The sequence below is a fragment of the Gaeumannomyces tritici genome (genome assembly GCF_000145635.1).
Source record: "Gaeumannomyces tritici R3-111a-1 unplaced genomic scaffold supercont2.7, whole genome shotgun sequence".
NCBI lineage: Eukaryota > Fungi > Ascomycota > Sordariomycetes > Magnaporthales > Magnaporthaceae > Gaeumannomyces > Gaeumannomyces tritici.
Window position 1 is genome coordinate 2,024,154 of NW_008804551.1, and position 19,104 is coordinate 2,043,257.

Consider the following 19,104-nt stretch of genomic DNA (forward strand, 5'->3'; position numbering starts at 1 on the left):
GGCACCAAGCCTTGGAAAAGTCTCGGCTCTCCCCTGCTCTGAAACGGATTACGAAGGGGTTCCCCACGAAACAAAAGTGCACATCTTGGCGACGGGACAGCCCACCCCGACCCCACCCCGACCCCACCCATCCCCCGCGCATGTCGCCTGCCCGCCCCACCGGCAAAGACAAACAAGAGAATGATCTGCGGCAAGGGGTCGAGTTTGGTTGCGTGGGTTGCGATGCCGTGCTCGCTCGCTCCCGGAAATGCAGCCTTCCGCCCTTGCGATGCGACCCCAGAGAGGCGCAAGGGGGAAATATGAAATGGGAAGTGAAAAGAGAGAGAGAGAGAGAGAGAGAGAGAAAAAGAAAGACGGGACAGGAAGGACCAAAGCTCCCAGCTTAGTCTTGCCCAGGCGCCCGCCAAGGCATGCTCATACACTTTTCGCCACAAAAGGAAAACCAGCTGAGCAGCCTCTCGCAAGCCCGGAACAGAACCATCGCCTTGCCGCGAGCCGCCGTTCAGGACGGTCCGAAGCGCGCGTTGCGTGTTCGCCATCATTGTCGACGGCATTAGCTTTTTGTTTTGTTTTTTACAAGGACCAGGGAAATCCCCTTGCCTGCTGCCAGATAAACAAACTCGGGGCTCGGCTTTTAGCTTTGGGAGATTGCAGGCCGAGGCGGCCCCAACCTTGTCCTTCTAGCCCAAGCCACATGGAAAGCAATGTATCAGGTCCGTCATGGCACACAGCCCGAGCGCCTGCAGCTGATCCGTCCACCGCAGTCCGAGCACTACCGCGGACACGGCTTGCCGACAGGAAAGAAAACAGACATGGGAATCTGTCGAGAGACTTGGAGATGAAATGCGAATTGTGTTAAATTCCACGTATCCGGAAAGGCGAAACATGCATGGTGTGCGGGAGCACAAGGAAAAAAAAGCAACAAAAAGAGAAATACCTCGTGTTTAAACTCCATAGCCATAAACAACATAAACTCCCCCGAGTGCTCATTAAGATCCTGTGCGGCAATGGCAACCCCCTCGACCGGCGTTTGTCCATCCAGTGAAGTCTTCCGCGTGGTTTAATATGGTATCAAGTAAATGCTCAGAGCCCAAGCAGAACGCTACATGACGTACAAATGAGATAAGGAGAAAGAACAGAGGTGGGAAACGAGGAAGGCGACAGGGTCTGGGTGACACCTGACATTTGCTTGTCCAGTCCAGACTCGGCCGAGCTGGTCGACTGCTGGGAACGCCCAGGCATGGCTGAACCGACGCCCAGCCTCGACAGCAAGCCCGTGTCCCGTTTGACCACTGGCTTGGCCGCCTTCAGAAACCCTCTTCACTTATTCCTCCACGACAGCGGCAAGTTTGGAGGCAGTGTCATCCTCCTTGACAAGGGCGTGTTTCTCGTCATCTGCGTCGGGGGTCTTTTCGTCGTCAGGCCCGTGATCTTGTTCATATCGTTTAGCAGGTGGCTCCGCCGTAGCGTCACCTGTGCCGCAAGCCGGTGGCCAGTCGGGAATAGGGATGGGCCCGTACTTCAGCCCGTCCGACTTTGCCTCCATCTCGTGTCGGAGAATTTCGATCCTAAGGGACCACCGCCCCTGGGTGCGCTCGCGTTGGCTGGAAAAGGCGCGCAGGACCGCATCATCCTCGGCTGCAAACCGGGCCTCGAGGTCCTCCATCTCTTCGTCGCGTCGGCCCAGCAGCCGCTCCATCTCGGCCTCCTGCCGCTCCTGGAGCCCCTCCATATTCTTGGTCTGACGATCCCGCAGCACATTGATGCGCGACTGGTGCAGCCGCTCGAGGTCGTCCCTCATATTATACTGCTGGCCGAGCTCGCGTAGGTCTCGCTCCGTCACGACCCTAGTTGGCATCATGCCGTCCCTCCTCCCTGGGCTCGATGTCCCGCTGCGGCTCTCGGTCGAATTGCTCCCATCTGTTGTTGCATCTTCTGGACCGAAAGGTGTCACGTTGCGGCCCAGGCCATCGCAATAGGCCTCCATGTGCCGAAGCCGGATTTTGACGCTGCGTGCGCGCTGCTCTAGGGTCACGCGCAGGTCCATCTCGGCCGCAATCTGGCGGTCTTCGAGGTGCTGCGCCGTCTTAGTGTGCCGCTCCCTCATCTTGTCGACCTGATCCGAGAAGCGCTCCACCAGTGCGAGCCGCTCCTGCGCGTGCCGTGACCTCACGGCGCACCTAATCTTGCCCTCGTACGCCACGAAGCGCTCCAGCTCAGCCTCAAGCTCCCGTGTCAGTGCCAGAAACTCGGGACTCGCCGCCGAGCGCTCTGCCGCCAGGACCCTCTCAGCTTCGGCCGCCTCTGCAGCCAGCTCGCGGGCCTCCTTCTCGGCCTCGAGCTCCGCCATGCGCGCCTCCTCCTCGAGCCTCCGCCGCTCCAGCTCCTCCTCGCCGTTGCAGTAGTTGGGGCACCCAACGGCCACGTCCCAGACAGCGCCACAGATGTAGCAGAACTGGGCCTTGCAGCGGCACGTCATGTGCGTGCATCCCTGGGAGAGCTCCACCAGGGTGCGGCACTTGTAGCAGCGCCTCCATCCGCTCTTTTCACCCATCTTGAGCACAGCGTCGAGCTCCCAGTCGGCGGGACAGTCCTGTCCTAGAGGATGGGCGTCGCGCTTGCACATTATGCACGCGCGAGTCCGGCACCGGCGGCAGATGACGTCGAACGGGTGCTTCGGGTCGATGCGGCCCCGAGGCCTGATAAACTCGCCACAAGCCGAGTTTGGACAGAAGATGCGCGACTCCCAAGGGGTGCCGAACTGGAGGACAGCCTTGAGAAACGTTTGCTGCTCCTCCCGGCCAAGGACCGCCCGGACGATGCTGCTTGTGATGGGCTGTGTGCAGCATCTCGGGGGCATTTTCGACTCGTCTCTGATAGACTGGTTGATCATGATTACGAGACAATCGTTACAGTACGTGTGGCCACACGGGAGCGTCTGGAGAGCCTGCATTTTGCTAAAATCGTCTCGGCAGCAAATGCATGATCTGCGAACTCGTCAGCATGTCTTGCACGCGCCATCTGATTCCCTCTCGGCAACACCTCGCCCTGCGGCAAGAGTCCAAGGTGGAAGGGAGCACGGTGAGCCACCACTTACATTGGGAGACCAGCCGTGCCCCTGGTGGACCCTTTTCTCCACCACAACCTCGTTCTTAGCGAGTTACGAAGGCTAACCATGCTCTTGCGCGTGCTGAAGCTGAAAATGCTCGGTGCAGGACCTCTTGATGGTGATGTCTCCTTGACGAACTTTGGTTGTTTCAAGTTGGGGTCCACCTGGGCCACATACTTGTCGTAGTGCGAGAAGCTCAGATTCCTGGATCTCCGTCTGCTCAGCATGGGGCCCATGTGATCTACATCTGGTAAGGCGGCGATCGGCTTCGGCGAAGGCGAGATCCAGGAGCATGGCTGAGAAGCCATCGGAGAGGTTGCCGGAGTCATGACCGGGGAAACCGCCGAGGAGCCGTCGCAGCTGGGCGAGTGTGACGTTGCGCAGCGGGATCTGTCGGGGGTTGTGGGCCGCGCGCCGTCGGATGGGACCGACGAGCCAGAGGTGAGAGAGGACGCGACGGCCGCGATGGGCATCGGCGCGACGGTGATTCCCAGGGCAACGGCCTTGGCAGCCAGGGCGGCGTCGATATCGGTCTCGCCGCCGCCATTGCCATCGGGAGCAAAGACCTGTGAGAAGAAGCCAGAATCTCGCAGCTCGGGGACAGAGCAGGATGTGGCATCGAAAACGGTATGTACGTCGGCCAGGTCTCGCTGCGCTTCCATCTGCAATGGCGAGACCGAGGCGTGTATGGCGAGCGAGCCCATGGCAGTAGTGTCAGAGAGCGAGCAGGTGGGGGGCGGATATGATGATGCAGTCGGAGGCGGGGCGGAACCAAGCCCCCGGCCGGAGGATGGGCCTGAAGAGAGCTCAATAATCGTACGTCGCCGGTGTTGTTTCTCGTGGCAGATTCATGATAAAAGGCGATCAAAAAAAAAAAAAAAAAGGCGCGCGGCCGCTGCGGATGGTCGGGTAGCTGAATTGGGGCCAGGGTCGTGTGGGCGGAATGTTTCGGGAGGGGATTTGAACCGCAACGTCGGGCGATGGCGCGACCGCGCCGCCTGAGCGAGGGCTGGGAGGCGGGGGGAGGGTAAGACTACAGCGGCAAACGGCAGCGGCAAGGTCGCTGAGAGTTGCGAGTCGAAGCGGGCGGCAGTCGAGAAAACTGGACGAATGCGCGAGTTGAGAAGACGAGGATGGAGGATGGAGGATGAGCAAGCGGTGACAAGTGCGTGAGCGCCCAAGCCAGGGTGCCAGGCTCCTGGACGGGACTGGATGTGGCGTCGCCCCGAGGTCGGGCGAGCCCCGTCAGGAAGGGCCTAACCTGGTTCGATATCCACGAGGCGGACAAGCACTACATGGATGGAAGGTGCAGGGTGCAGCGCAGGCAGTCTGTATAACAGTGCCAGCGGCAGGTGCAGCCAGGTAATTGGCGGATTGGGGTGGCGGGCAGGGAATACGAGGGAAGGATCAAGGGGCACCGCTGCCAGCGAGGTTGGATCGCTAGGGGTGTTGGATTTGGATCGTTGGGTTGGATCGTTGGATCGTTGTGGGCGCTGCTACTATGTTGATGATGCATGCACAGATCAAGAGAAGAGAACATTTGATGATACCCAAGTCGAGCCGAGTTTCACGTCGTGAGGTCGAGAGGACGGGCTACATTTGATGGGCCTTTTTTTCTTTTCTTTTTTTCTTGTGTCTCGCGCGTGTCACGCACCCATCACTTGCCAGCAGCAAGGGCGGTGCCACGGCCACAGCATTTTGGACTGACAGTCCACTGTGCATGCACCCCGTCTACAAGGACCGCCTTCAGCCCCGGCACAGGCTGGACTTGGCATCTGGGATTTTCGAGCACCAGCAGAAGGGCATGCAGCAGTCAGATGCTGAATGCCAGCGCCCTGCAAGTCCTGGACTCCACACACCTGTCATGGATGGAGCGGCTGTACAGCCAACAGCTTCCCGACCTGGGTCATGTTCCATTGAGCGAGGGGTAGGCAATGCTGTTGTCGTACGACAACGGGGTCGGTATGTCGTGCTGTCTGTCTTGCTCTTGTCAGACCTGGGGGCAAAGAGAGAGACAGGCAGAGACAGAGACGTGCGGAATGTTGTGCGCTCCTTCTGACGACGCCCCTGCGCTTCGTCTTGTCCAGCTGGGTCCGGTGCTTGCTACCCAGCAAGTATCTTGGTGTGCTTGGCCAGGGTTGACGCTTGGGGTTGACGCTTGTACCCGCCGGACGAGGTTGCCAAAAAGCGACCTTTGTGCCGGGGCGCGTGGGCGTTCATCAATCAGCGTCGAATCAGAGACTGCCAACTGGATGATGCCCAGTCATGGCAACACCCAAAACGCTCAGCACACACCGCCTGACCTTCCCAGAGCGCGAGGCACTTTACATACAGCTCACACCGGTTGAGGGGGGACCATGACCATGGGGACATGCACAATGAATGGGGGTTGGACAAGGGTTCGTAAATGCGAGCATGGGGGTGACAGCTGGGGATGCCCAGTCCCGGTAGACGGCCGATCATTAAATCGTGGCACAGTGTGCACTGCTACCTTTGTCTCTTTTTTTCCTTCTTTGCTTTCGTTTCCTTTTTGCTGATCGCCAGCGTCCCGCAGAGTAAGCCTGGGAGAATGGCTGCGTAAACTTCCGGGAACGGTCTGAGCCCGCCTAAGCTGGGTGAGCAAGCAAGAGAGACAGACAAAGCGAGCGAAGGATGAAGAAGAGAAGCGAGGGGCCGTGCAATAGCTCCAAAACCAGGGCTGGCCAGCGTAATCTAACAAGCTGGGTGAAGGTTTGAAGTCAGTCGGACCATGCAAGCTGGTGTCTCTTTCCCGGCTCGGGTAGCGCAGCCAATCAAAGCGAGGGGATTACTGCCAAAAACAAACAAGCAAACGGCCAAATATGTCGTAGGAAGGTCGACAAGGCCGCCAAACGACGGCGCCGGCTTTGCCGATAGGAAGCCAAGGGGAGGCACTGGAAGTCCCCTAGAGAGGAGGAGGAGAGGAGGAAGAGGAGGAGACAAACGCCATGTATGGCAAGATCCGTGACCGATGAATGATAACGACGGAACGTTCCTAGGGAAGCCCGATCGTTATTCTCCGAAAAGATTGTCCTCAATGCTTTGACCACACACGCTTGCAGCAGCAGCAGCCTTTCGGACTTTTTTCTTTTTCTTTTTCCTTCTCTTGTTCCACCTCACTTGGGCCAGCCACGAATCCCAGGGCTCCCCCAGAGTTAACCGACGCCTGCATCTTCTTTCCCACTCTCGGGCCGGGCGGTTGTCTGCAAACGAGTTGCTCTAAAAAACGACATGGGGGCCGCGGCCACTGGGAAGGCACCAGCCAACCCACACTTTCAAGACACGAGGGACGCATCCGCGCTAATCGTCAGTAATCACAGCACGCTAGAACGCTAGATGCTCTTAGCGCGGGGCCTCCCTTGCGCCTCCCTCGCGCACCCCGGGCAAGGGAAAAGGGAGAAAAGCAAAAAAAACAAAAAAAACAAAAAACAAAGGGGTGGCGCCCTTCCGTCGTGACGGACGTCGCACTTGCCTGGGGGAGGGAGGGAGGGAAAGGGTTGGGGCGGCTATGGGAAAGGGTTGGGGCGGTTATGGGAAATGGAATTGTCGGATAGTTTGGTTTCCCACGCGAGGAGAACGGAACCATTCCCGCCATGGACGGGCAACTACGGCGCGTCTGGCATAAGCGATAATGGCTTGTTGGGCAGCTTCTATAGTATGCATAACTCGGTGGTGGCGTGCAGCAACTTCCCCCCACTTAGCGTCCCGCCAGCTGGATCCATCAAGCCCGCACCACCGTGCTACCTACCTACCTACCACCTACCTACCTACTTCCGGTAGGATCCAAAGAAGTCGATCATGTCGGTCGCCAGCTCCTCGGGCTTCTCGCTCGCCGCAAAGTGCCCGCCCGCGTCGTGCTCCCGCATCCATGCCAGATTCTTGTAGTCGGCCTCGAGCACGCGCCGCGGCGAGAAGACCATCTCCTCGGGGAACTGGCTGAGCCCGAGCGGCACCTTGCAGCCGGGCTCCTCCGAGGACAGGAGCTCGAGGACCCACGCGAAGTCGTTCTCCCGGTACGTGACCATGCCGGTCGTTGGGCCTGGGAAGTAATCTGTCGCCCTCTCTCTCAAACGTTAGCAACTGCCCGCCAGTCGTGGTCCGGCTTCTCGTCCCCGTTTTCCACATACGCAAAAGAGTCCAGGTGATGAGCTCGTCCGGCGTCCAGGCCTTGGCCTTGGGGTCGGACCATATAAGGACCTTGTCGGCCATCCAGGCGAGCATCCCCAGGGGGCTGTCGTGGAAAGCGTACTGGGAAGGGAAAGGGCGTCAGCTTTTTGGACGTGGCTGGAGGCCGGACCGAGATATACAGTCCAGGGAAGAAGAAGAAGAAGAAGAAGAAGAAGAAGAAGGGGGCACGTACACCAACTGTGCGGGGCTTTGTTGCCTGAAGCGCTTGGTACGCTGAGTTTTTGGTTTGAAAGAACTTGGCCCGGTCCACGCATCTCTGCTCTCTCGGCGTGAGCTCCTCGTCGGCCGGCGGCCACTTCTGCCCGTTCGGGCCCGACGAGAAAATCTATAGCGTGCGTTGTCATGTCAGTCCAACGATGGCCACCCATCGACGAAAGGGAAAAAAAAAGAGAAAAAAAAGAATCTGGACACCTAGGTCTGCTACTCACCATGTTGAGATGCAGAGCCTTGACGTGCTTCGGGTAGCGCACGGCCATGATCCGCCCCAGGAGGGAGCCCCAGTCGCCGCCCTGGACCAGGTACGAACCGTAGCCCAGCCGCGCCATCAGCCGGTTCATCATCTCGGCCTGGTGCGTCAATTGGAACCCGGCCTGCCGCGGGTAGCCCGAGAAGCCGAATCCGGCGAGGCTCGGCGCCACGACGTGGAAGCCCGCGGCGAGCAGCCGCGGCAGCATCTCCTGGACCTCGATGAAGGACCCGGGCCAGCCGTGGAGGAACAGCAGCGGCGTGGGAGGGCCCGCGGCCGCCGCGGGGTCCGCCGGCTTGGCGTGGACAAAGTGGACGTTGACGGCGTCGAAGCCGTCGATCGGGATGCTCGTTTTATACTGCGGCATCTCGTTCATGCGCGCTTCCGCAGCCCGCCAGTCGTACTTTGTCCGCCAGTGGTCGACCGTCTCGCGCATCAGGCCCGACGTCACGCCGCCCTCGGCCTCCTCGCCCCATTCGCAGCCCTCATAGTCGGGCAGCCGGGCGAGCTCCAGCTTTTTGCGGAGGAGTTCTAGCTCTGAGTCCGGGATTTGGACCTGCATTTTTTTTCAGGAGGTCAGTCTGGAGCAGCACGACACAAACAAAGGTGAAATTACCTTGAATGGTGTCACTGCCTCGGCCATCTTGTCGCATAGGGCACGGGTTGTTGGAAAAGCTGTTGATATTCGCAAAACAGCCTTTTGAGATTGTTTATGGGTATCAGATTAACACAAAACCGGACGAGAATATTCAGCGAATGTCTCCTCTAATATAGTCCCCCGCGGATATTCGCAGAGCGGTCAACCATCCGTTGAATGCGTTGACTAACAGCCTGCCGGGCATCCCGGGCGTGCCGAATGTCCCGACCCGACCCCGACCCCGACCCCCGACGGCGGGACCGGGGCGCCCTTCGCGCCCGCACCCGAGACGATCCCCGCCAAAATTTTGTTGAGAGTCTGGGGATTTGCACCCTTAAATCGGTCTGGATAGAGGCTGAGGCTAATTTATGCACGCTGTATATAATATCTCGCTTCGTCATGGAAATAGGCCTCGGGCTGCCCAGGGCCAAAGGTGGTAACGCGAACAACACGCCACAGCGAGGATTCCTCGGCGGTAACCCACCTGAGTCCTGTGGCTTGGCACTCGCATGGGCTGGCAGAGAAGCGACTGGTAAATGGCCGTCTTTTGGTCAGGTGGTTGGCTACAAGCCCCTCTTTGTTCGCATCTAGCTTTTGGCAGAGACAGGTCGCCCCAGGGGGCTATCCGCCGGGAATGTCAGGGTTGACGGTAAGCCGGCTCGTCCGGCGGTGGCCACTGGCGGCACAGGCTCGACGCAGATGTGGCCAGGCTATGGGCCAAGAGCTGCAACCCGGGCCAGAGACGGAATATCCCCACGGGACTGTTGCGTGTAGAAGCTTCAGTTCCTAGGCTCGCCGAGCCTGACGTTTGCGAACGGTGGACAAAGGAGTAGACGGCCCTGAGCAGCTCCTGGTACGGCGAGGCGGCATAGACTTTCTTGGTCATGTCGACGTGGCCCAACAGGCATGAGCGGGGGATCCGGGCCTCTTCGGTAGCTAGCTCACCGCCGTTCCAGCCTTTGTGTCGCAGCTGGTAAACAGGGTTGTATATTACTGAAGAAAAATGCGACCGCTAGCTCCATTGCCCTACTTCTTCCTTTCGCTCTCTATCAACGGCGACGCTGGTGAGACATCCAGGTAGAGCCGGTCTAGGTCAAAACGACAGACTAGCATCTGGGATCGGGTTTAGTCTTGGAAGACAGCGGGGTATTCCAGAGGCCAATAGCTACAAGTGCTATGACTATGGGCCTATATAGTAGTATGGCAAGAGTTGCAGACCTTTAGCGTGGACTATCAAGTCACCATCCTGCTAGTATCGATAGATCTGTCAGTGGTTAACCCTTGGAACCCTTGTGTTGTTTGATATTGCAATGTCCATGCTGCCTTTGTCATTTGCATCAACTGCTTTGAAAGTTGGAACGGTAATTATCCGTCTTGTCCTTGCACAGCCACTCCTCCTGTAGCTCCATGTGACATGTCGGCCTCTGTTCTAGTAGGGCGTAGGGTGAATCGTGTTGGGACCGGGGGTTTGATAATAGCGTATCACACCTTTGAGCCGCATCGTCAGTGCTCTAGAGGACGGACTACGCTGCCGACGTGCTTGCGTAACGCGGCGCCGGGCTTCCCAACCGCGGAGGACGTGTCCAACACGAGGCGACGCAGGGCTGGGAGTGGATGAGATCACTGGACCTGGACTCCATGCTCCTCTACCCGTTGTACGTGCGTGTAATTGGATAATGGTTCGGGGCGGGATGCAGGTTCGGTCCAGCGTGGGACAAGGCCAGAGGCCGTGCTGGGATTCGTGCTGTGCCTTGTGGGTCGCTTTGAACATGTGTTCCTTGTGCAAGGACGGCAATCCAGCCGCGTAAGGCGGCGTCCACAACGCCCCACACAAGTGGAATCCCCAAGACGCCGCGCGAAGGTCCGAGACAAAGTCAGCTGTCCTCGACCAACATCCAAGCTTCCTTTTTCTCTTCTCTCCTTTCCCAACTTTGCGTGTGAAATATTGTGTAGAGTGTATTTTTTACTCACATCGCTAGCGCAACGCAGCAACTGGGATTCGCACAGCCGTCACTGTCAGGACAGGGTCCTCTCCGTCTTCCCCTTCCTTTATCCCCTTCCTTCACACCCCCACCCTCGTGGCCCACCATGGTTTCGGCAGACCGGCAAACCATCATCGAGACCAACAAGTCTCTGCGCATCATCAAGAATGTGAGGAGCAGCACCAGCGGGCCCGGCCGATTCCCAACGCCCCTTCATCAGAACTAACCCGCCCCATCTACCCCCTCACCAGGAGCTCGAGAGCCTATACGAAAAGGGCGTGATAGACGACCAGGCCTACGACGGCATCAACTCCCTCCTCCCCGCCGAGGCCAGCCTAGCCGGCGCCCGCGCCGCCGCCGCACCCTCCTCCTCCTCCTCCTCGACGCCCGCCCCGCCGCGCGCGCCCCGCCCCCAGCCGCGCCGACCCCGGACATCTCCAACCTCAGCATCCGGGACAACAACGCCCAGGCCCCGCCGCCGCCCTACGGCAACCCCTCCCCCTCCGCCGCCGCCGCCGCTCCGCCGCCGCCTCCGCCGTCGGGCAAGCCGGTCCTCTCCCACGCGCGCGCGCTGTACCGGTACGCGGGCGCCGACGCGCACGACTGCGCCTTTGAGCGCGATGACCGCATCGCCGTGCACGAGTACATGAACGCCGACTGGTGGATGGGCCGCAACCTGCGCACCGGCCGCGAGGGCATCTTCCCGCGCAACTACGTCGAGCCCGAGGCCGCCCCCGTCCCCGCCCCCGTCGCCAGTCCCCAGCAGGGCTACCCCGTCAACGAGAAGGCGGTCGGCGGCGGCTACTACGGCGGCGGCGGCGGCGCCCCGCCACCCCAGCAGCAGCAACAGCCGTACGGGCAGCCGGCCTACGGCTACCAGCAGCAGCAGAACCCCTACAACGCGCCCGCCCCGCCCATGGCCGTGGCAAACCCGCCGCCGGCACAGCAGCAGGAGGCGCAGCCGCAAAAGGAGAGCTTCGCCAAGAAGGCCGGCAGCAAATTGGGAAACGCGGCCCTGTTTGGTGCTGGTGCCACGCTTGGTGGCAACATCGTCAACTCCATCTTTTAGGCCTTTTCTTCGTCCTCTTGTTTTTGGGTTATAGTCCTCGCTTCCCTCATCTCTGCCACATACGATATGCCATGCATGAGTTGACGTGCTCTGTTCATATGCTATTTATTTGCATTTCTCCCATCTTTATCTAGTCTTCTGATCTTTTCTCCCATATTGGTCATCTATGTACCTTTTTTGGAGTTTTTATCGACGCTGTGATCCATTACACGCCTACGCATTGTTGTACATGTTTTCCGATATCTGGAGCGAGTCCATAACAATCAGTCAAACAGCCGCGAAACCGCTCATCTCACTTTATCGTCGCCTTCCTCGCCGCCCGTCGGTTGAGTAGGTAGGTCATTGGCGCTGCAGACTTTGTCGGCTATGGGGATTTCCCCGCCCGTCTTGGCTCACGCTGTTTTGTCTCACACCGTAATTTCACTCACACCTTGGGATATCCCTGGCTGGCTGTGTTGGCAGTCAGTCTAAGCCTGCCTCCAATGCCTCGGCCGATGGGTCATTAATGATGTCTATATGAGGTTGCGAATGAACTACAAAAAAAGCCAACCTGATGGTTCGAGTCATTTCAATTTTCTATCTGCTCTGATATATGCCGCCCATCACTGGCACTCCCTACCCTTCTCGGCAAACCTCCTCGCGGGAACGCGCGTCTCAAACAGGTGGTTGACCGTCTCCTGCGTCAGCCCCTTGAGCTCGGGGAGACGGAAGTACGCCCACGCCAGCATGACCAACGTCAGCGCCCACGGCAGGAACGCGGCCCTGCCCTTCAGGTTGAGCTGGGCCGGGTTGAGCATGTAGGGGGCGACGACGGTGTTGACGATGCTGAAGATGTAGTACGTGTTGCGCCCCAGCGCGATCGTCTTTGGCCGCAGCGAGGCCGCGCCCACGTTGGCGGCGATGCCGTACGGGATGGGCCCGATGCTGATGCCGTACGTGAAGAACCACACCAGCAGGAGCGAGCACTGCGCCCAGCGGACCGCGTCGCCGGCGGGGCCCGGGCGCGCGGCGAAGTCGAGGAAGGCGACGAGCCCCATGACGGGGATCATGGCGGCCAGGCCGCCCAGGTACATGGTGCGCCACCCCCAGCGCGTCATGACGAACCACGACGACACGGTGCCGACAAAGGCGAGCCCGGCGTTGCCGATGGACAGGTAGAAGGAGCTGGCGGTCGGCAGGCCGGCGAGGGTGAAGAAGTAGGTGATGTAGTTCTGCACCACGAACCCGGGCAGGATCTGGCACCCCCAGCTGACCATGGCGATCTCGGTGCGCCGGAGGTTGGTGCCGCGGAAGCAGTCGAGGTAGCTGCCGCCGGACCCCGAGCCCTGGAGCAGCGTGGCGCGCTCGGCGTCGACGGTGCGGCGGATCATGGCGAGCGTGTTGCGCGGGTCGGCCCTCTCGCCGGCGCCCGCGACGACGAGGCGCTCGAGCGAGCGCAGGGCCTCGTCGTGCCGGCCCTGCCGCACCAGCCACCAGGGCGACTCGGGCGCGAGCCACGTGGCCACGGCCAGCGGGAGCGGCCAGACCCACTGGAGCGCAAAGGGGAGGCGGTACGCCCACTCGCTCGGGATCGAGAGCGTGCCCGCGAGGACGGAGAAGGCGAGGAGCTTGCCGATGACCCAGCACAGGTTGACGTAGACGGTCAGGTAGCCGCGCAGCCGGAGCGGCGTCACCTCGGCCGCGTACGTGGGCGTGGCAGCCGCGAAGAAGCCGCAGGGGACGGAGCTGGCTCGCAGCGTTAGTAGACTTGGCCGTCTTGGATTACAAAGCTAGATGCCAGACCTGAAGGAAGAAGAAAAAAAAAAAAGAGAACTTACAGCAACAGACTGCCCACCGTAACCATCTCAATGTTGTGCGCAAAAAACAGGATAAACACAAACGCCACGAGCGACAGGTGGCTCACAACCATGACCTTGCGCAAGCCCCAACGCTCGGCAAAGTACCCGTTGCTCAACGTGCCCGCGATCAGGCCGACGAGCCCGGCCATGGAGACGCCGACCTGCCACTGAGCCGTGATGGAGTAACCGCCGCCGCCCCCGGGCAGCGGCTCGCCAAAGGCGCGCTGGAACTGCGGCTGGGCGTAGAAGGCGTTGGAGAGCATTATCATGTACGACTCCATGATGGTGGCGTTGGACACGCACACGGACCACGCCACGGCCTTCCAGTAGAGCCGGAGCGCCTCGCGCACGCCCAGGCCCGTCTCGGCCGCGTTGGCCAGGTCCGCCGCCGCGTCGTCCTCCGGGCCGGGCGACGCCGTCTTCTCGACCTGGTGCGCCGACCCGCCCGACGACCCGTTCTTGTCCATCGCGGGCCCGCTTCTTTGTTGTAGTAGCTGCTTTGCAGAGATAGGGAGAGGGAGAGAAACGAAAAAGAGGGGGAGGAGAGGATGGAGATCGAGGGCGACGGCTGCCACGAGTCCGCTCTGCTGTCTGTTGTTTTTTGCGTCGACTTGGGGCTGCGCCGCTCCACACCTTTTATACGCCCCCTTTCCCAGAATGCCTCGACGAATCTTGGATTGCGTGCTTCGCGGACGCAATAGCGACAAGAGAGCACCTCCACTTCCGCAGCAGCCCAGTCCCCATGCACCTACCTAGGTACCTACGTACCTTGGTACCTATGCGCCCACTGCGTCAGGGCAGAGACATGGTTCCCCATGGGGTAGTCGTTGCGCTGCAGCTATCTGCCTGGAAGGGATACCAGCACAGAGTCAGTTGACTGACCAAGGCAGTCAGGTGCTGCTAGGCTTCAGAGGCGTTTGCCGACTACCGTTCTCCGTTCACCGAACTCCGACGCGGGCCCCCTGTCTTCCTCGTCCCCACCTCAGCCCCTCACGGTAACCCGAGATCAAGACCGGTGCGATGATAGCCGGTCGCCCAGTGCTTCGATATTCACTGACATCAGTCATCATTTTTAATGCCACCTCGATGGCTGAGCCTTGCATGAAAGTCGAGGCGGCGGTATCAACAGTTGGACTCGATTCTGGATCCATGGCAGCACTATAGCAGATCTCAATACAGCTCATAGTTCTTCGTTCCCCGTATCTGGCAGCATCCTATACGCCGAGGCGACAGACAGCATCTGGGTTATTCACAGCCACGCCCTAGACAAAAGACCCCGCGCATGGGTGCATTGGTTCGTCGCCAATCTCGAGCATCTTGGCATCTAGCATCCTCGTCATGTGCTCGACCACCTCGGCGTACTTCGGGTCGGCGTAGCAGTTGAACAGCTCCAGCGGGTCCTCATGACAGTCAAACAATTCCCACTCCTTCTCCTGCCCACCGGGCCGCGTGCCCTCGAGCCCGAGGTCCTCGTTGTACCAGTAGATGAGCTTGTAGCGCTGGTCGCGCACGCCATAGTGGGCGTACGCCTCGTGGATCACGTCGCGGTGCATCCAGTAGCGGTGGTATGCCACTTGCTGCCAGCCCGCGGGCGTCTTGGCCCCCAGCAGCGGCGCGAACGAGACGCCCTGCATGTACGACGGGACCGGCACGCCGGCGAGCGACAAGAAGGTTGGGGCAAAGTCGACGTTGCATACAATGTCCCTACACACGCTGCCGCCGGCGACGAGCTTGGGAAACCGCGCCAGGAACGGCATCTGGAAGCTCTCCTCGTACATGAAGCGCTTGTCGAACCAGCCGTGCTCGCCCAGGAAAAAGCCCTGGTCCGACGTGTAAACGACCAGCGTGTTGTCGGCGATGCCCTCATCCTCGAGCCAGTCTAGCATGCGTCCGACGTTATCGTCGATGCTCTGGATAGTTCGAAGGTACCGCTGCATGTACCTCTGGAACTTGAACTCGGCCAGCTCCGCCTGAGTCTTGAATGTGAACTGCTCGCCCGTCTCCTTGCACCGGAGCCTCATTCGAGCCAGGCTCTCCTCGTCCTTGGGCGCCGGGACCTTGCGGTCGCTCCACCACGACGCGTTGATCATCTTCTCCCCTACGATCGAGGCTGGACCCTCGGGCTGGACGAGCCCCAGGTCGTTGTACGTGATGTCGTCGGCGATTCTCATCTTGGCCACCTTTGCGGCCTTGGCGCGGTTCTTGTAGTCGTCGTTGAATGTGTCGGGTAGCCGAACCGGATCCTTGTACAAGTCCTTGTGCTTCGAGTCGTACTCCCAGCTGCGGTGCGGCGCCTTGTGGTGGCACATGACGAAGAAAGGCTTGGTCTTGTCGCGTTTCTGCATGAAATCGAGGCACTTGTCGGTAATGATGTCCGTAGCGTAGCCCGGCGCCCTCGTGATACCCTCGGGTTCGATGAACTCGGGGTCCCAGTACTCTCCCTGGCCGGGCACGACGCTCCAGTAGTCGAACCCAGTCGGCTCCGATGCCTTGCCCTCGCCGAGATGCCACTTGCCAACCATTGCTGTCTGGTACCCACCGACGCGGAGTTGCTTGGCCACGTTGGGCAGCCTCTTGTCGATCTTGGAATCCAGGACCCTGACGCCGTTGACATGGTTGTGGGTGCCGCATAGGATTGCCGCCCGCGACGGAGTGCAGATGCTGTTTGTGACATAGCAGTGGTCGAACCGCATCCCCTCTTTGGCCAAGCGGTCAATATGGGGCGTTTTGTTGATGCCGGCGCCGTAGCACGAGATCGACTTGGCGGCATGGTCATCCGCCATTATGAAGAGGATATTGGGCTGTTCTGGGGGCGTCATGATGGCGTCGGGTTGGATTTCGATGCTGGCAGTGTTGGTTGGTCGCGGGCGCGAGGTGACGGTAGCGAGAGGGCTGGACAGGAGTTAAGGATATCTGATATCTGGCGTCTGGTAGGTAAAAACTAAAAAAAAAGTCGCGCCGTTGTCATTTGTGCCTGGACCCTTGGCATGCGTCACACTGAACGTAGAGGCCAACCCCGGCACGCACACATCTCGGCCAGGAAACATCTTTCCCCTCACTTACCCCCCTGTTCGTCAGGGGTGAGGCAAAGATGGACGCAGGGAGGCGGCTCAACAAGATACCCCAGCACCCCGGGCGGCGAGCCCCTCGTCCGCAGCTCCGGTAGTCGGAGAACCGACGATCGCCGACCGCCGGACAAGCCCCGCAGTAGACCCTGCCGGCGCCGCAACATCGCATCCTCTTTACCAGGTTTTCTAATTTGGAATGGGGTCCGACGGGGTTGGTCTTGCCTAGCGTAAATCCGAGAGGACGTGCTCCTAAAAGAAGTCGCCGTCGGTTTGCAACCCCCAGTCGACTGGGTTGGCCCCTCCCGGCGCCCACAAAACCCAGGAATCCGGGCTGCCGAACTGCGTCCCGTCCATCAGACCTGGATCCAATAGTGTCATCTGCTGTTCTCCAAGCATGGGTAGCTGGGGGTAGATGCCTGCGAACGGGCCTGCGGGGTGCTGGCCGAAGCTGCCAGCCGTGTCAACTTCCCCGGTCGTCGGGTGCTCTTGCCGGTGGCGGATACTAGCCAGAGCCAGAGAGTCAGAGAGTTCCTGCTGCTGCTGCTGCTGCTGCTGCTCGGGCAAGGGGTGGCTGGCGGCAGAAGCCGACAACTGCTGGTCATGGCCCGCAACAACCGAGCGTTGGGCAGCCACGGCGCTGTCGTCGAGGAAGCGAGCGTTCCTCAGCACGCTGTGGACGCCCAGACCCTGCCGCTGCTTCGCCACGCGGGCGTAGCGCGGCCGGTGGCGGCTCCCACCATCTTCATCCGAGTCACCGGAAGAGTCGCGGCCATGCTCGGGCTGGCCCGCCGCGGCAGGATGGACGAGGCGTCTCAGCACCTTGATGATGATCTTGTCCGTAGCGGTGCAGGGCCGCTTTTGCGTGGTGATGTCCAGGACTAATCGCGCCTGCGTCAAGGCGTCCGCTCCTGTGATGCCCGCCTCGAGGGGGTTCTGCGGAGAGCTGCTGATGAAGAGGATCAGGCGGGCCGCGTGGTAGCCGCAAATTGCCACGTCTGGGGGAGCAACCCGCAGGGGTGGGCTGAGCGTGTGGACCTCGTGCAAGATGGAAATGATAGCCCTTGCGTGATCCAGGCAGGAGGCCACGGCCCTGGCGATGTATGCTGGCGGCACGCCGTGCACGACAGCGTCAGGGGCAGCCTCTTTATACCCAGACAGAAGCAGCCGATATGCGTCGCAATGGGACTGGTGCCATGTCAGGTAGACTGCCAAATACCTTGCCAGCCAGCGCGACTGGGCGTAACGGCGCAGCTCGGCGGCAGAATATGGCTTGGGAAGTATTCGGCCCAGGTCGGCTACAATACCGTCCATGGCAGGCATGAGAAGAGGCGTCGGTTGCGTCATCGTCTCCAGCTCCCGTCTCAACTGCATTAAATCTCGCCGCACCTTGGTCAGTTGAATATATGTCGCGAGGAGGCCATCTTCATGCACGCCATCCAGACCGGGACCGAGGGTTGTCGGATCTGTATCTGCATCGTATTCGGCAGTGAAGGTCTCCTCGGGGCCTGGCAACCGGAGGCAGACGGTCCCGAGGGGGCAGACTTCGCACTCTGGCAGCCCAGTGGCGAAGCCGATATCCATCATGGCTAAAGACCACATCAGTCTGCGCCGTATCTCCTGCGCCAGATGCGACAGCTCCGTCCGCTCGTAAGTTAGCCGCAGAGCAGTGGCGGAGCGAGAGGCGAGTGAGAAGAGCATGAAGCCGCGCCCAAAGTCGCCATTCATGACGCGGTATTGGATCGCTAGCAGTAGGGCTTGGATCCTGAAGATGGTCGGGTGCTCGAGGTTGGCCCAGACGGCTGTCTCGGCAGCAGCTATCCACGAAGACGTGGCAGCGGGGTGGTATTTGGAGTGGCCGAGGAGAAGGGCAGAAACGGCACAGATGGCCGAGACCAGTGCCTCTTCCATGGTCTCCTCCAGGCACCGCTGCGTGAAGCTTTCCTCGTTCAAAATGGCAAACCCCGGGAGCGGATGAACGTGACGGAAGAAATCGATGATCAGGTGGAGCCGGTCTCGCAGTGGCGGGAGCGGGTGTCCCCCTTCCACCGTAGACGACCGAGCGGTCTCGTGCCTGGCGCTTGCTCGAGACATGCGTGGCTGCTCCGTACTCGTGGCGGCCGCCGACTCTGGAGTCCTGCCGGCCGCCGTCGCGGTCGGGCTGTCAGAGATGATCAAAGGCAGGGGCAGCCGTGTCGCCGCGTGGTCAGACGGGGAGGCCTCGCCCGAGCGGGCGGGAGCACGCTTGGGCTCCGGGTACATGCAGGCCTTGCCTCGGCGAAGACAGGCGGCGCAGCTGGGCAGCTTGCCAGTGCATCTGCTCTTCAAGGAGCGACACTCTAGACATGCCCGAGCGCCGCGTCTCGTTTCCACCGTCGCAGATCTAGAGGCGGACGCAGACGCGAGTAACGGAGCTGTGGCGCCATCGAAGCTGCAGTCGAATCCAAGCCGCTGACAGTTTGTGCAAGGAGGAAGGCCGCCATGGCATCGAACCTATACTCTGTCAGCTACATGCCATGGATGATGGCGGGCCGGAGGATGCAATCAGGGCAGACCTTTCTAGCTCTACACTGATTGCAAGTTGTCTGTCTCGTGCCGGTTAACTTGGAAATCCTGTGTCAACGAGTGCAGGATAGGTCGAGGTATGTTTTCACCTTGGATCTTGGCGCGGGCATCTCCAGGATTTGAAGACATTGATGGCATGGAGGATAGACTTCTTGAGGAACGTATCG

At 60.3% G+C, this 19,104-nt stretch overlaps 7 protein-coding genes across 7 annotated transcripts; 1 reads left to right on the forward strand and 6 right to left on the reverse strand.

Annotated features, from left to right (window-relative positions):
• Positions 1-771: 771 nt before the first annotated feature.
• On the reverse strand, positions 772-4,320 carry GGTG_11972 (IBR domain-containing protein). Its single transcript, XM_009229863.1, has 2 exons — positions 3,098-4,320; positions 772-2,987 (listed from the first exon to the last, which is right to left on the reverse strand). The coding sequence occupies exons 1-2, from the start codon at positions 3,811-3,813 to the stop codon at positions 1,325-1,327; spliced, it is 2,379 nt and encodes a 792-aa protein (XP_009228127.1). The 5' UTR covers positions 3,814-4,320; the 3' UTR covers positions 772-1,324.
• Positions 4,321-6,648: 2,328 nt separating this feature from the next.
• Positions 6,649-8,558, reverse strand: GGTG_11973 (hypothetical protein). The gene is made up of 5 exons (XM_009229864.1): positions 8,398-8,558; positions 7,744-8,337; positions 7,488-7,640; positions 7,255-7,375; positions 6,649-7,178 (listed from the first exon to the last, which is right to left on the reverse strand). Exons 1-5 carry the CDS (start codon positions 8,422-8,424, stop codon positions 6,895-6,897), a joined length of 1,179 nt encoding a protein of 392 aa, XP_009228128.1. The 5' UTR covers positions 8,425-8,558; the 3' UTR covers positions 6,649-6,894.
• A 497-nt stretch (positions 8,559-9,055) lies between these two features.
• GGTG_11974 (hypothetical protein) lies at positions 9,056-9,304 on the reverse strand (the record flags this gene model as incomplete). The annotated part of the gene is made up of 1 exon (XM_009229865.1): positions 9,056-9,304. The coding sequence occupies one exon, from the start codon at positions 9,302-9,304 to the stop codon at positions 9,056-9,058; it is 249 nt and encodes an 82-aa protein (XP_009228129.1).
• Positions 9,305-10,506: 1,202 nt separating this feature from the next.
• On the forward strand, positions 10,507-11,469 carry GGTG_11975 (hypothetical protein; the record flags this gene model as incomplete). The annotated part of the gene is made up of 3 exons (XM_009229866.1): positions 10,507-10,569; positions 10,652-10,678; positions 10,735-11,469. The coding sequence occupies 3 exons, from the start codon at positions 10,507-10,509 to the stop codon at positions 11,467-11,469; spliced, it is 825 nt and encodes a 274-aa protein (XP_009228130.1).
• Positions 11,470-11,961: 492 nt separating this feature from the next.
• Positions 11,962-14,232, reverse strand: GGTG_11976 (hypothetical protein). The gene is made up of 2 exons (XM_009229867.1): positions 13,287-14,232; positions 11,962-13,194 (listed from the first exon to the last, which is right to left on the reverse strand). The coding sequence occupies exons 1-2, from the start codon at positions 13,772-13,774 to the stop codon at positions 12,072-12,074; spliced, it is 1,611 nt and encodes a 536-aa protein (XP_009228131.1). The 5' UTR covers positions 13,775-14,232; the 3' UTR covers positions 11,962-12,071.
• A 337-nt stretch (positions 14,233-14,569) lies between these two features.
• On the reverse strand, positions 14,570-16,126 carry GGTG_11977 (hypothetical protein; the record flags this gene model as incomplete). The annotated part of the gene is made up of 1 exon (XM_009229868.1): positions 14,570-16,126. One exon carries the CDS (start codon positions 16,124-16,126, stop codon positions 14,570-14,572), a length of 1,557 nt encoding a protein of 518 aa, XP_009228132.1.
• A 498-nt stretch (positions 16,127-16,624) lies between these two features.
• Positions 16,625-18,752, reverse strand: GGTG_11978 (hypothetical protein; the record flags this gene model as incomplete). The annotated part of the gene is made up of 1 exon (XM_009229869.1): positions 16,625-18,752. Exon 1 carries the CDS (start codon positions 18,632-18,634, stop codon positions 16,625-16,627), a length of 2,010 nt encoding a protein of 669 aa, XP_009228133.1. The 5' UTR covers positions 18,635-18,752.
• Between the last annotated feature and the right edge of the window lie 352 nt (positions 18,753-19,104).

Coding starts and splice junctions, on each gene's coding strand:
- GGTG_11976 (XM_009229867.1), bottom strand. CDS start 13,774: ATGGACAAGAACGGGTCGTCGGGCGGGTCGGCGCACCAGGTCGAGAAG. Junction 13,195..13,286: donor ACGGTGGGCAGTCTGTTGCT/GTAAGTTCTCTT, acceptor GCTGCGAGCCAG/CTCCGTCCCCTGCGGCTTCT.
- GGTG_11973 (XM_009229864.1), bottom strand. CDS start 8,424: ATGGCCGAGGCAGTGACACCATTCAAG. Junction 7,641..7,743: donor AGGCTCTGCATCTCAACATG/GTGAGTAGCAGA, acceptor CGCACGCTATAG/ATTTTCTCGTCGGGCCCGAA. Junction 7,376..7,487: donor CAAAGCCCCGCACAGTTGGT/GTACGTGCCCCC, acceptor TTCCCTTCCCAG/TACGCTTTCCACGACAGCCC.
- GGTG_11972 (XM_009229863.1), bottom strand. CDS start 3,813: ATGGGCTCGCTCGCCATACACGCCTCGGTCTCGCCATTGCAGATGGAA. Junction 2,988..3,097: donor GGCACGGCTGGTCTCCCAAT/GTAAGTGGTGGC, acceptor ACGAGTTCGCAG/ATCATGCATTTGCTGCCGAG.